The following is a 16140-nucleotide window of genomic DNA, read 5'->3' on the forward strand; positions in this document are numbered from 1 at the left end:
TTTCTCTAACCATACATATATACAATACCTTCAGTTAATGACGTGACTGTTTTTTGTTATTTCAAGGAACGTTCGCTTTCTTTACTCATGTATGTACATTAACAATTGTAAATTTTGCCTTAAGCTAATTTTGTTAGCCTACAGAAGAAGGAGCCTTTCTAGAGACATGGGAAATATTTATCAGCTGAATTGGGATTGACCGCATCGCTTTTTTTTTTACCTAATTTTATAATTCATGCGAAAAATAGCTAGCTAAAAATGCGGAGTTATATTTTGACCACATTAAGTAGATTTCTGCATCTTATAATTCACCAGAAAAAGGATGGGTTTCCCTTTTTTACGAAATATGTGTACAACTAGTTTGTTGTAATAAATCCCATTATGAATATGTTTCATATTCTGTGTGGACTTATATTTTTCGAATGGCACGATAAAAGTTGTGTGCCATCTGGAAATAGTGACATCTTGGTGGATGAATTATGATCGGCTGTAAAAGGTCAGGGGGAAAATAGCAACGTTTACCTTTACTTACGTAACAAAGTGGGAGGATATTTTATTCTTCAACACTGCAATGTGTTGTGTTCTATTTCACTCATACAGTTTAAACGCCCAGACGAGGGATGACCTCTCACTATTTGGAAGTCTACTGTACGGTGCCAACCCCACCAAAAAAACTATCCATTTCACGAATGGCAATTTAAAAAGTCATTTTTCGGCTTCCTAGTACAGACTGTGGGGGCTTTAAAAAAAAAGAAAAAAAAAACTTTTCCTGTAAATATAAATTTGGTACATATATATATGCTATGTTACACAAGAGTAATTTCTGTGACTTATCACGTTATATCACTTTTTAAATTCCATTTTGTAATACATGAGAAGCAGAAGTCACCACCCCAGTGTATCAAGAAGCTGTAGTTCCTTCGAAGGGTACGCAAGATGACAAAGTGGTGCTAATACCCCTGCGCAAGAGTGAACGTTAATATTGGCTCTTTTTTAGATAGAAAAATGCGCCGTTCAATGAAAAAATCGTGACTATATAAATATGTACTATAAAAGATGTTAATAATATTATATTATTGTTTTCTGGGGGTAAGAGGGTGGGGAGGATAAATTTATTCTGATTTTAGGATAAAAAATTCCAAATATTATTTTTTGGTAGACGTGGTATAAATAAATAAAAACATTTCTGTAATTGCAGAATAATAAAGATGTTTTATATATTTTAAATTTATTCTTTGAGTAATCTTAAATTGAACAGTTTGTAATTATACTATTACTTTGGAACCTTTCTAATTCTTAAAAAGGTCTCGCCGGGACTCGAACCCGGGTTGGAGGATTCAAAGTCCTCAGTGCTAACCACTACACTACGAAACCGCATGTAAATAAGTGGCCGCGCAAAACTCACTTCAACGGGTTCAAAGTGAGCAAGGGCTATGTGGTATTGGATATTTCACATCAGGAAGGATTCTCCACGCTCAAATGGCTCTTATTTATTCCAATAAACAGGCAGAAAAAGAGATTTTTAATATAAAAAAAAGAAAAAATTCCAAACCATGACACTCAAGGGATTTATTTACCCAGTTAGCGCAAAATAAATCGGAGGCGCGAAGACAAAATCATTTCTGGCAAATACATGTGCAGAGTAATTATGTCACGACTGAGTAGGGAACTAATTATATGGTACCAGGTAGCCCCATTTTTTGTAATGAGAAAAGAAAGCGCAAACGAGTCACTACAATTTGAACGGGTATATAGATATGGCCAAATTGACCTCTCTGTTCGTGCCCCTCTTCATGGTACTTCACGTGAAAGGAAGTGGAAGAGGAAAATATGGTTTAGCTTCGTATCTCTACATGTTGTTACTCCGTTTTGGAAAAGAAATTATCCTAAATTAGTTTTAATTGCTTCACACATGGAAATTCGTTCAAAGGGTGATTTACTAAGTATGCGAGTATTAATAGACAGGGGTCGACAGAAAGGGGGAAAGCTTCTTTTCCAATTTTTTGCACCTCATGTGTTAGAAGAACACACGTGTCTACGTAGGAAGAACATGTTGCATACCCACCTGTTGCACAAGAGCAGGTGCGTGTGTGTGTGTGTGGGGTAACCTAAATTGACATTTTTTTTATAAAGAAATTGAAAATTCTTTTAACCATTAGCGTAAGTGAAATGTTCATCGGGAGAGAAACGGTATAAAAAAATGCATGTAAAAAAAAAAAAAGAAAAGGTAACGAAAAAAGCTTAAATCAAAAAAATGAAAACTTAAAAAACAAAAAAAACGAAGCGGAAAGTCGTTTCCATCCTACACTCACATGATGCTGATAAGAAAAAGAAAAAAAAAATGAGTATCACATGATTATTGACAATGTAGAGAGGTAATTAAAGCTCGTGCATTGTGCTTTGTTACTGAGCATAAGTTTGAAAAAGAGACCAACAAGGTATGAACAATCATGACATTTTTGCGGGCACAAATTAAATGGAGTGAACACGCCTGCACATTGCAAATGTAGCATTCCATTCCGATTAACATAAACTCATGGAATGTATATTTCATCCTTCTTATTCTTCCTGAGCCATCCAAGGAAACTATAAGTGTGAAGGAAAACCCTGTAGGACCGCTTAATACGATGCTTAACGCCGAGGAGAAGGTAACCAATATTGACATATATATGTCTTATGTTAAATAATGTATACATAGAATTCCATATTTCTATTTTTTTAGATAATTCAAGTGAACTGAATAGTAATTCATTATATGTCAATTTGGGGTATAAAACAACATCACTTTCTAGCTGAAAGTTTTCATAGACATTTTGTCTTCTGGATGGTTCGATATAAGTTTCATGTACCTGTACGCGTACGTCCGTCAATGCTGTGGGGTTTTTAAATATTTCTCCTAGTACATTAAATGTTTCACTTTTATTCGTTAGCTGCATTATTATGTTATTGTAACGATGTGTAATGAAGCTGTTGAAGAGGAGGTCGAAGCATTTTATATCTTTACAATCTAGTGATTCTAGGAACATCTGCACTAGTCGATCTATGGCTGTATCGTCAAATAAATTCCTGTACTCGTTAAATGTGTCTAGAAGACGCACAATTTTTTCCTTCATGACAAGTTCTCTCTTTAACATGGATTTTACCTTCATTATGTGGAAAGCATAACCTTGGTTAATAACTTCTAACACATAACGGAGTTCCTTGTCTCTCAATCTTTTCATTGGTGGATAAATTAAAAATTGGTTGAATAGCTGAAACTCTACTATTCTGTATAGCGATATTATATCCGTTCCGGATCCTATAAATCCTTTTTCGCAATTTGACTTAATCTTCTGCACCGCTTCGTTAATGTCGAGAAGCATTTTGTTGATAAATGGATTCAAATGGTGGCTCTTTATAAATTTATTTTTCCTCTTCATAATGCTGATCCCCTTTTTGATTATCTCCACCGGAGAAACAACAGAAAATTTGTTTAACGAAATTATGGTATGCACAATTTTCATTATGACGTTGAAGTTTCTAAATATGTTTGTTTTATTAACATACATGTTGTATGGTCTGTTAAAATATCCATATTTTTCTTTAGTCACGTTTTTATTTCTTTCATTTATCATGGTGTCGACAAATGGGAATGGATTCATTTCTTTTTTTTGCAGGAAACTTAGACCGTTTGTTTGGTTGGACCTCTTTCTTCTTTCTGATTCTTTTGTCACTTGCAAAATTGTTTGCTCCCAATCGGTGTTTTCCTTGTTGGCCCTTTGTAGGAAGTTGATCGATCTTGTCGATCCTGAGATAATTCCTGTGCCGGATTTGTCACTTCGGGCGGTTGTGGTGAACTCAGTGGAGGAGGCACTTCTGAGAGTATCGGTGGATCCAGTGGAGGAGGGACTTCTGAGAGTATCGGTGGATCCAGTGGAGGAGGGACTTCTGAGAGTATCGGTGGACTCATTGGAGGAGGCACTTACGAGAGTATCGGTGGATCCATTGTAGGCGGTACTGGCGACGCTTTCCAACGACCCGGTGGAAAAATCAGACGCGGTGCTCACATGGGACAGGGAGTTTTCATCCGGCTTAGAATCCTTTCCAACGTCCACAAGATCATCCTCGGATTCTGACCCTGATATATCTGCTTCCGATGCAGATGTATGGTGCAAATTTTCGTCCAGTTCCATGACATCTTCCGCCGCTTCCACTTCTTCCTTAAAGAGATCCTCCACTACTTGTTCATCAATCTTGTGTTCTTCTAACTCTCTTTCTTCATCTGTTTTGGACATTAAATCTGCTTCCTTGATCAGTCCGACCTTACCTACCGTTTCTACGCGAGGTTTTCCTGGATTCAAGACCAGCCAGTAGTACAAATTAAAAGGGTAGGTAACAAAAGAGCACTTAACCTTTTGGTAATATCTCCCTACGATAGATTTTCCGATAATATCAAATTGGTCTAGAATATTTTCTTTATAAAAAGGTGGTGTCGTAGCTCTGTTGGTGAAATTAAAAGTGATTCCATTTATGTCTCGCGCCATGTTAAAATCGGAAAATGGGATGGATGGGATGTTAGTCTTGTCCAGAAATTTTTCTAGATAAACATGATTCTTCACCGTTTCGTTTAGCATCTCAACATCCTTGTTTGGAATGCCTTGACTTATTTTTGTTCGACCAGGGATGTATATATTTGACGTGGGACCGATATTGTAATCAGTAGCATTGGAAATTTTTTGGTAATAGATTTCTAAATTTTTTACATCTAAGTCGTCGTAAAATAGGTCTATTAATAAGTAGTTCTTGTAGAAGCTGTTAATGTCATACGTCATAATTTGATAGTATTTGTTTAATTTTTCTTTATCTTCGGGGATAAAGACATACGTTTTGATGTCATCCACTGCGTAGCATTCCGTGTGGAAGTTGAAATGGTCGATCGGGTACTTCTTGATGTCGTTGTTTCTTTTCATTTTCTCTATAAACTTCTTAAAGTTCTCAAATTCGGTGATAGAGTTAAGGATAAAGTTTAGGTAATTTCTGCTGGCCAGGTAGAAGACGGAGCTGTTCATAGAATAATCTAAATCTCCCGTTACTGCATAGAATTTTATGAAGACGTAAAAATTTCTCAAAAATAAAAAGTTTGTAAATTTCATATCTGTTAACATCTTTATGAATCCAATTAGCTGAGATAGGTACTGATCCACTATTGGCTTAATTTTTATATCATTTAGAATATGATCACTTTTATTTTGTGCATAGAGATCAAGGTATTTTTTGTCCTTCCTGAGTTCATTTAAATCATAATCATACTTTTTCTTTATTATTAAATTGATAATTCTGTAAATTCGCAGTATAAGTTTCTCATTATTTATTGAAGTGTTGGGAGATAACTTGAATTGGTTCAACATGGTTCGCAGCGTCTGTTGATTGGAAGTGTATTTTATAATAGGAAATTTAAATTTGTGGAACACATTAGCGAATGTCATTATGTCCTCAAATTTGATGTATAACAGTGGATATCTAAGATTAATAGATTCAGCTTTTTCTAAAATTTCGAAGAATTTGGTATATCTTAATATGTTCATGAATCTGGTTCCCTTAATTCTCTTTCCAAACGACATTAACAGATTTCTTCGGGTAAAGCCAAAAACCCTCTTCACATTTAACAATTTCATGTACAGATATTTCATGGGCGTTTTATAAATCTTTTCCCTTTCATCTAAGAATTTTTCCAAAGTTAAAAATTTTTTCCAGGTGTATCGGTCAGTTTTTTTCTCTATTCTGAGTAAGGACATAATTATCAGCAAGTGCTTCACAGCAGAATTCGCATTACCGTATTTGAACATATCTTCAATGGAAATATTTTCCTTTTTTAAAAATAAATACGTACCGCATAATATATTTATCAAATTTTTCTCATCAATTGAGGCATACTTGGTTTTCTGCGTCTGTATACGTTCTATATTCATTACGTGATTCATATCGATGAGACTTCCGTCTAAAGTGTTGAACACTTGTTCTATGCCTTTTATGTTGTCTTTAATAAAGGGAGCGAAATCGTAGTAAAGAAGGAACATACATTTTGTGGGCAAATGGGGGAAGTTCTCCTTATGTGACAGTTGCCCATGTTTTGACTCTATTTCGGCTAAAATTTTGTTCCTCTCTTCTTCCCTTGATTCTACTTCTTGCTGTAGGGACTTGGTGCTTTGCACAAGCTCGTCGTCTAGGGGAAGTTCGATTTGCACTTCCATTTTCTGCGTTTTTGGAGGCTTTTCTGCTTCTTTACCATCTGCTTTCTCAGAAGCACTGATCGTTCCATCCTTCTTATCCTGATCGTTCTTATTTTCGTCGCCACTTTCGTCATCGGAGGCATACTCCTTTTGCTTCTCCTTTAGCAAGCGGATGGTGTGCGACTCATAGTTGTGGGCGTAGTATTTAGCCGGGTAGTATGCCTCTATCAGTTTCTGCTGATAGAACTTGTAAGTTTCACTTGTTGGAATTTCATGCTTTTCAATGTTCTTGTAGAGAGAATATAATGCTGACATGATCAAAATGATGGTGGCCTCTTCTGTGTTGAAAAAGTTTACCTTTCTTAACACATTTTCCAAAAATACCTTAAACATTTTGGCGAATTTTGTCTGGTTTAGATTGAATCTATATCTTCTAATTCGCTTTATAAATACGTTTTGAGACCTGTCTTTCGCCTGTGGAGTCCTTTCCATGAATATCCTGTGTATTTCATAGAACTCGGTTGGACCCATGTTTAGGAGGGCTCTATTCCAGGAGACTCCTTGGTGGAAGTATTTCTTCACCGCTCCGATCATGGAGGAGAGCTGCAGGAGGGTTGGAAGGGGAAAAATAGCTCAATTGAAGTGACACGTCTATGAGGAAGAGAGATTTCACGAGGAAACAACTTCCAATAAGGCACATTTTTGTTCGCTTGCACGTTAGCTCTTTCTCAACAGACTTACAATGTAGGCACTAAATCGATCGACCCCTGACGCCCAAAGAACATGGTGAATCATATCAACAACCAATAAATCGTCGTCCTCCTTTAGGCACATATAGCACCCCCTCAACGTTCCTTCAAATTTGTCCAAAAGTGAGCCCACAACCAAATTTCCATCGTTCCTGTTGGAAGGCTCAAATTTAATTAATGGGACTTGAAAGGATAAAGGGTTTCTATAATCGTTAATGTGTACAAGTCTAGAAAAGGCGTCTTTCTTGTTGCTATCGTTGAAGAGGAATTTAAACAATTGTCCATCCTTATTGTGCAGATAAAGATCATTATTTGTCATGGAATAACTATGAAAAACTAGAGAATTGGTTTTTTCATTATTCACTTCATCTATAACTTTATGAATTTCGTCCAAAATAATTTTATTAATTTCTTCGTCATAATTTATTTCTGTCAAAGTGGCAGCTTCCGTTTTTTTTATAGTGTCTACGACATTTTTTAAGTATTGATAAAGGTATAAATCTTTAGAATCCACAATGACGTTAAAAAAAGTGACCATATGTTCTATTATATCTTTCCTTATCATAATATCGTTGTAATTTAAGAAGAGAGGAATTAAGAGATTAATAAAAATGTTCAATGGGAAGAGCATTTTTTTTACGTCAAACGTGCTGTAATTATGTGCCTGGTTCAAATTTTTAGTTAATTCTAGGGGAGATTTTTTAAGTATGTCATAGTTTTCTCCGTAATTTACAAGATTGGCTATAATTCCTGTTGATCCTATAATGATCAATTTCATGGAAGCGTTTAACTGCTTTTTTAAAGGTTCATCGAAGTATAAGCTGCTGTATGGGAACTTTAATGACGGCTTATAGTGGAGAAGTTTTATCTTGAGAATGGACAGAGTAAATTCTATGCTGCCTCTATTGATTCTTCTAATGTTTCTTTTTATAAATGGCTTTCTATTAATATCAGAAGAGATTCTTTGTAAAAACAGTTCATACGTTTGATCCTCATATATGTATCTAAATTCCGACTCTACGTCAGCCTGAAAGAATTCCTTGGGGGGCATTTTGCTGATATAATTTACGTTGACGAAGAGCAATGTGTAAATTTTTGTTAGAAGATTTGCCACGGCTAGTCTCATGTACGACTCTTCATAGTAAAGCAATTTTCTCGTGATCTTCAGGATCATCAAGATCCTCTTGAACGTCTGCGTGTTGTACTGGGGTTCCTTATCCAAGTTTGCCTCTTTGGTCTGCGCGTTGTAGGAAGTTAGTTATGACGTGGGGACGCTGCTAAGTGTCGTGTTTGTGAATCGGATAAGAACCCTCCTCATGCACCAACAGGAAGACACTTAAAAACGACACACACACTTACACTTATCAACTGCATGTCCTGCATGGAGTCTATGACATATTTAAAGAGCGAATTACTGAAATCAAAAAAGCCCGTGCCAAGGTTTTTCTCAAACAGGTTGTTCAAAATGGGGGTTATATTTTTTCCGGTTAAATGTTCAGTGACATTTACGTAGGATAATTTCCAAATATTGGACACTAAGATTAAGGCGTCTCCGTATAGCAGTTTCGAGGCGTACGGCTGGAGTTCTGGGAACTTCATCAAGTTGACTAAGGAAGGGGGGAGAGGCAAACATGGGGAAGATGAGAGAAATTAGAGATCCGTGCGATGAGGTGTGCGCTGGCCTACAGTCTCGTGCAAACACACGCATATATATATTCACAGGAATGTGACATTCTCCACTTACACTTCAAAATGGTGCTATATAACCTTCGGTAGGATATTCGAACGAGCCGTTTGATATTTCTATAGATTATGAATACTATTTTGCTTAACTGCGTAATGCAGAAGGACGATAAGGCAAAGGACACGGCTCCACGGAATGGAGCCATGAGGGGGTAAAAAAATAGCAGCCACGATTTGAACACATAAGACACGATGACCCCAAAAGTGTTGTTCATTATCAGGTTATCAAAGGAGGCGATGTGGTTGTACAGATAGGATCTTGAAAAACACAGGTCTATCAATTTGCTATTTACAAGTCCAATAATTCCTCTCAGACTTTGGACGAATGACACGGCCATAAAGGTTCTTGCTACGAGAAGCCCATCATTTTTTAATCCGTCGACCATGGTCCAGTAGGAGTCAGCTACGGGAACAAGTTTTTGAGTGTAAGGAAGAGGGGTGGCATGAAAGAAAAAAAGGATGTGCATTGTGTGGTGATAAAGAGATGCGCATTGTGTGGTGATAAAGAGATGTGCATTGTGTGATGATAAAGAGTTGCGCATCGTGTGATGATAAAGAGTTGCGCATCGTGTGGTGCCAGCGAATTCGCACCCTCTTGCGCTTTATTATTTGCCTTCCTAACTTTTTGCTTTATTGTATATTATTAGTGCATGGTCCATTTCATCTTTAAAAGTATTGTCCAGTGGGAAAGGGGGGCTGTCAAAGTAGGCTATTAGCTGTCTCCTGAAAACATCATGTTTTTTCCCTGCATAGGAGTGGAAGCGGGGGGGTGTAGGATGGAGGATAGGAGAATGAGTTGTTAACTTGTATTTATATACTCAGAGCAGGTTGAGTCTAACTTATCGTTAACTGCTTCGGTTATTTTTTTTCTTATTTTTTGTCCTATTACTTGAATCGTGTGCCTTAGATATTAATTTGACAATTTTCTTCACATTTTTCTTATTCATTACAGTTAGGTAGAAAAAGTAGTTGGTACGAGAGAGAGACTCATAAATGGCAACATTCTTGTGAAACTTGCCCTCTACAAAAGGTAACGGTTAGTAGTATTGAAGTAGTTCATTCCTTTCTGGTGTTCCGCTACGCGTGTGGAGAAGAATGAAAACTGGTAAATAGCGCAAACATGAAAAGGTGAAAATTGCAGAGCTTTATGTGCCTCTATGCTCGTGTGCACGCTTTCACGTGTTTACGATGTTGCCTCTGTCTTTTTTTCCCTACTTGTGACCAGTCCCCTATACAGCATAGTATTAATTAACTTGGCCACATAATACTGGTTAAATATAGAACTAGCCTTTAACGATAAAAAAGAGTATTCATTGTAATTAGCCCCGTTATTAATTTTGACATCGTGTTTCCCTTCCGCTTCTCTGTTTTTAAAAGAATTCCCTGCGAGGTAGTTCAGATGGTTTTAACATAAAGAAGAACGTTAGTGATTGACCAGGGGAGGATCTGTGTGTACTTGAGAAAACAGGTACATGTGCGCGTTGATACGTGCACATCTTGTTAGAAAGTATGCTGAGTCGTTGTGCACACTTTTATCACATGCTTGTGTGGAGAAAGAATAGGAAAAAAAGGTGCTATGCGAAATGGACACATTTGGTGAATCACAAAAATTGGAAGAGAAAAAAAATCGGGCAGATACGCTCTGCACAACGGCTGGAACGGGAAATTTTCTTCCTTGCGCTCGGATTGAAAATAAAATGCACGTAATTGCAAATGCGCCCTAATTTGTGCCCATGCTGGGTAAACGAAGACAGTGTGCGAGGTATACATAGGGTCATGCGTACGTGCATATCGAATAGACAAAATAAACGTAAGCTGCCAGACAAGACGTGCCCCCCCGATAAGGGCATTTGTTACCTGAGCTGTCATCTCGTCTATAGGTGGCCAAAACTTCAAGGTTTCTATTCTCTATTTCTTTACATTTTGATAGTATGTTAAAAAATAAATAAAAAGCTGAAATGCAAAACCAATACTTTTTCATTGTAAAAAGGGAGGGGAAAAAAAATAAGAAAAAATTCCAGCGTATTATACTTCTACGAGGAGACTTTTTCAGATTCTGTTCTAAGTGTTACATGTGGTAAACTAGTCTAATTTGGATGGTTCAGGAAGGGTTGTCCATGAGAACATATTTACACACGTACATAAATGCATGGATTGTTAAATATAAAAAAAAAAAAAAAAGTTACTCTGGTGACGAAAAAATCGCGTGAGTTGTAAAAATTCGTTCAAAACATTAAGAGCGCGTTGCCAAAAGAAAGATGTACGGATTGAATATTTTTTTTTCTTTTAAATTCACACACTCTGGACAACGTGGATCAAGGAAAAAAGGGAAATAAAAACTAAACCCCTAGGTGCACGCATACGTGAAGAAATACGTACATCCTTACATACATGTATAAAAAAAAAAAAAAAAAAGAAGAAAAAAATTAAATTGAATTAAACAAAGTTAAACACAGCTAAAGAGAGCTAAATAGAATTATAATTGTTAGAACAAATTAAAATGTGAATTTTATTTAGAATTATGGAGTAAAAAAAAAAATTGTCCCTCTCCGCGTCTTCATAACCAATGTACGCGTGATTTATCGATAGTACATGTGTGTGTATGTATTTAGCCATGAATAGCGTTTTAAAAAAATTCTTTAATACACAATTACGGTTACAGACAACATATAAGAGTTAAGGAAGGGGAAAAAAAATACGCGCGTATATATACCTTATCTACACACGTACATACGCATATGTAGGTTACACGTGTAGATTATTTCTCACGCAAACGACTTTTTCCCCAACTGTCTTGAGTAGAAAGACATACACTTTTTTCGTAAATGCCTTTTTATTACCTAAAAAAAAATTGAAAAAGAACCAAAAAATATGTGAAGAAAATATTCCCCTGATGAAACATATAGCTATAAAAGCAATACATTTTTTGGTAAGAAATTTCATGACCAATGTTTCGAAAGAAAAAATTGTCAAAAAGGAGCATACGTAGTAATGTGCACATAAGTGCATCATGCATTTGTCATATAAAATGTTCTGCAGATTTCTAATTTAACATTTTTTTGCAAGGATAAAATTTTTTAAATTCATTTTCATGGGGTATATTCGGCAGTTTACCCAAAAATGACGATTTTTTTCTTTCTTTGTTCCTTATTATGTTGATACTCTCTAGAACCTCATAGTGTTTGGATGTGAAAAGGAAGATAATTCGTTTCACCACTAGTATTCCCATTGTGTATTTATTCACATGAACATATATTCTTTCATTTTTAACATATTTCTATCCTCTTTTGTTGACTGAAATGGGAGTTCATCTGGAAACGTGCTAATCCTGTTTTTAGACAAAAGAATTGATTTTTTTTGGGGGAACACTTAAAAGTCATCATGTTTTGTGAAGAACTTTGTCCTTTCAATGAACGCTAAAAGGAAAAAAAAATATTTTTTTACCAGCATCACTCATTTTTAATGAGCTATCTTTAAATACCTGAGTCTGTCATAAATTGCGCACATAAGGAAATACATAAGTACGTACATCCATATGCATATGTGCACTGGTTAGCATTTCCAAGAAACTTTTTTCATCCCATCAATGATTACAACCGTATGAATATGTTTACTCCTACAGCAACGTGCGAACGAACGTTATTTTTTATGTACCTAAGAGTTTCACAGAAAGGTTAATGCTTCACTGGAGTAATATCGCATGTTTTTCTTAAATGACATTCGTCCTAATCACTTTCAGCTGGGTGCAACTTCTTGTGTACATAATACTATTAACGATGGGCGTCGGCGTCCCAGCAGCTGTAATCCAGCCGAATAGAAGCTAAATATTCGTCTTTCTTGTCTTTTCTTCTTGTAAAAAGAGGAGAAGATTGTGCGGTAGATATAGCCTATTTTCCCCTGTTATTGGTACTGTGATAGTATTGTTAGTCTTTCCCTTTTTTTGGAAATGCCTTACGGAGAGGGAGAAGAAGCCTATAATATTGGTTTCCCGTGGAGTTCATTACATATAAAGTGATAACCATAATCCGCTTTTAAATTTTCTAATAGAATAAACAGAATTGGACAACCTGTTAATTCATTTCAAGCCGCGAAAAAATTACGCTCATTTGTGTACAGTATTATAATAAGAAATCATCATTTGGGAGTAGGTGGTATGGCGTTTAAATGATAACATATGTAGTGAACTTTTTTCAACGATTTTTGTTGCCTGCTTGTTTATGCTTACTTGTGGCGGCTATTCGTGAGAGACGAGTTTAGTTTGCTATCGATGAACCAAACCTGCCGCATAGCGTTTAACGACGAGTCGTTATACAAAAGTGGAATAAAAATGCTTTCAATGGTGAATAAAATATTTATTTCTTTGTACTTACACGTAAGGGTGTTCGCCCTCGTCCACCGCCGTTAGTGGAACTATCTGATGCTAATGTCCCTTTTATATAACTCATAAAAGAGAAAAAGCTTGTTAGTGGGAATGATATTGCCGTGAGCTAGGATTAAAAAGGTAAAAGGGAATTTATTAAATCCCTTTTTTTCTTTTTTTTTACGTGTTCGCATGACGAAATGTGTAGGAATTTATCTAGGAATGCCCCATTCATTTTGCTGATTCGTTTATCGCAGCTGCTTCACAGTGCTGCGATAGGCTTCCATTCCGCTTTTTTAAAATGATTAAACTAAAGGTAAAAAAACGTTATTTAATGAAAGAAGGAGGAACCAGTAGAGACGAACTGTGGCTACGAATGTGTAAGGAGTTCCAGTTACCTCATTATAAGGGGGGTAATAACTTTTGGCGCAAGGAGAGAAAATTTTTACATATTGCATTTTTTATTCTTTATTTTTAAGAGGTGTAGCAGATTATTTACTAGTTATGTGGTAGCTTCTTAAAATTTTATTGCAACTGCTGTGTCTGTGTTGTGGGGGTTGTACGTTGTAATGTAGGACACATCTGCGGATTAGCAGTACGTATACCTGGACATATGCACAGTACCTTCGTAGGTATGACACGTACATGCCGATTTTGCATGTTGGGCTTACCATAAAAAACGAAAAGGATACGCTTGGAGGCTAGTTCTTTAACGAAAATGTGGACATTTTTACGTATATCTTTAGCTCACCCGATATGCATCATTGTGTGAGCAAGGTGCGCAATAAGCCGGGATGGAAAAGCCCCTTCAGCCGTTACGCCATTTGTGTTACAAATGAAATTCCCTTTAATGAAAAAAGATTCAAGTTATTTTTTATCTTTAGAAAAGTCACACCCCTTTTCTTGTATTTTCAGGAAGCTTTAGCTTCAACATTTACATCTTTACGCTGCCTATGTACATCTCTCGTGTTGTATACATGTCCACTGTGGGGTATAATGTATAATATACAAAACGCTTTTGATTTATACTATGATATTGTTTTGTCAAATTTATAAAAACAATGATGTCTTTTGACTCCAATGAAATTAATACATATATGTAAAAAAAGAAAAAAAAAACATTCAAAAATATAATATATGCATGTTAATATTTTTTTTATTTTTTCTGCATTCTTTATGAAAAAATAGAACTCATATATATATAGGGTATGTAATAAGAGAAAAATTTCTATTTAATTAAAAGAAATAGATAAAAAACATTCATTTCAACCTTTGATGAATTAAAACATAGAAAATGAACATATACATACATACATGCATATATTATCTGCACAGTTATCATTCATGTGCATAAAGCAATATATCATGATAAGAAAGGATTAATAGCAAAAATTCACATCATATAATGTAGTACCATATAATTCTCTATTAACATAAGTAAAAAAAAAAAAAACATAATGTAGCTCTTAGATCTTAATATATAGGACACGACTTTTTTTTTCCATAAATAGGTGTACGACAAGCTTCAGAAATATTGCTGCTTCGAAAGGAATATAGAAACATAATATATTATTCCGAGATGTGACCTTCATTTTGCTGAATTGTAGTAAGGACCAATTACGAAGGTTTTGCACATATATATATATTTATATATGTAAATTATATAATGGAATATGTGTTTGCATAATAAAGTGTGTATATCATATATTCCGTGTTCTCCTGATGCACAAAGGGGTAATTCCCCTGACTCCAGAAGCCACAAGGTGTGTTCTTCTCATCTGATACGTGCGCTCTTTCTGATGCGAAGATGTCCATATATACATGTATGCAAAATATACATATGTCCTCTGCTACGATTTTATGGTCAGGTATCAATTATACGAATGATGCATTTCTTCTTGTACATATATCATTGTAAAGTCCTTTTTCTTTCTTCCTTTCTTTTTTTTTTTTTTTTCTTCTCTCATCCATTTAATAATATCCGTGGTATTTAAGTTTTTGGAAAATTTCCTAAAATTCAGGAATGTGCAAAGGGAATATTAATTGTTAAACGGGTGGACCACAGGGAGGGATAAAAAGAACTGCGACAATATTTGTACACGCATTTGGAGGTTGTTCGTATTTAGTAACATATAATATATATATTGATAATTTGCTGTGTTTGCCATTTTGTCTCTTCTGCCTTATTACCTTTTTACCGACGACGTAGGACAGGTATATCATCACATTGAATAACATCAATCCGAGAAAAACGTTTAGGGCATAGCTGCATGAGCATTCACCTACAATGGTCGGTTTCGTCATATAGTCTCCGAAGGTATTTTGCAAGAGGGCAGCGACTCTTGGGTCGTAGTGGGCTGATGATGGGGCAGACATTTTGAAGGGTGGAGAAGGGAATAGGAAGAAGTTTAATTAAAAGGTTTTAAGTTATATTAGAAAACGGGAACTTCGACACGTTGAGATTTTGCTAAGGTGCGATTTTCTGGTTTGACTGCAAGGAGGGCGAAAAAGGAAAGACGAAATAAATGATGCGTAGGGTATATTATGCAGGTAATGTACGTACGCATATGTATCCATGATGCGAGGTAATCTGGATGAACAAAAAACATGGCTACGTCGTATTTTGCTAGCGATTTGTAGCTACAAAAGTTCCTATGGTATTATTTATTTATTTTTCATATTATGCATTATTATTATACGTATATGTCATTAATGCAATAAACAGCAGGAACGTCAAAATTATTCATAAACATCTTTAAGTTTTTCTTAAAGATGATTTTTAGGATGGCATAAACATGAATATATAATAAGATTAAAATATACTACGAAAATGCTATTCATTTGTACCTGTACTTTCTAAAATTTAGTAGGATGCCATGTGTATCTGTTTAAAGATTTTAAAACAATTAGGGTCATAAAATTGTTACTGTTACGATGTTTTTATGACTAACAATTTCTAAAAGAAAATGTTAAAAAAAAAAAGGATATAATAAAAAATTTTATCATAATTTGAAAGTTTTGCAAAGAGATTGTTCACATTAGAAGAGTAATAAATATTATTTTAATTTTTGCATCGTTC

At 35.4% G+C, this 16140-nt stretch overlaps 2 protein-coding genes and 1 non-coding gene across 3 annotated transcripts; all 3 read right to left on the bottom strand.

The window, feature by feature from the left end:
* Positions 1-1302: 1302 nt before the first annotated feature.
* On the bottom strand, positions 1303-1374 carry C922_04996. The gene has a single exon. It is a non-coding gene; the product is annotated as a tRNA-Gln (tRNA).
* A 1160-nt stretch (positions 1375-2534) lies between these two features.
* C922_04997 (hypothetical protein) lies at positions 2535-10682 on the bottom strand (the record flags this gene model as incomplete). The annotated part of the gene is made up of 8 exons (XM_008820570.1): positions 2535-6812; positions 6951-8195; positions 8318-8565; positions 8703-9104; positions 9324-9446; positions 9591-9722; positions 9917-10084; positions 10559-10682. The coding sequence occupies 8 exons, from the start codon at positions 10680-10682 to the stop codon at positions 2535-2537; spliced, it is 6720 nt and encodes a 2239-aa protein (XP_008818792.1).
* Positions 10683-15032: 4350 nt separating this feature from the next.
* On the bottom strand, positions 15033-15437 carry C922_04998 (hypothetical protein; the record flags this gene model as incomplete). The annotated part of the gene is made up of 2 exons (XM_008820571.1): positions 15033-15071; positions 15252-15437. The coding sequence occupies 2 exons, from the start codon at positions 15435-15437 to the stop codon at positions 15033-15035; spliced, it is 225 nt and encodes a 74-aa protein (XP_008818793.1).
* Between the last annotated feature and the right edge of the window lie 703 nt (positions 15438-16140).

This window comes from Plasmodium inui, assembly GCF_000524495.1.
Source record: "Plasmodium inui San Antonio 1 unplaced genomic scaffold supercont1.33, whole genome shotgun sequence".
Lineage (NCBI taxonomy): Eukaryota > Apicomplexa > Aconoidasida > Haemosporida > Plasmodiidae > Plasmodium > Plasmodium inui.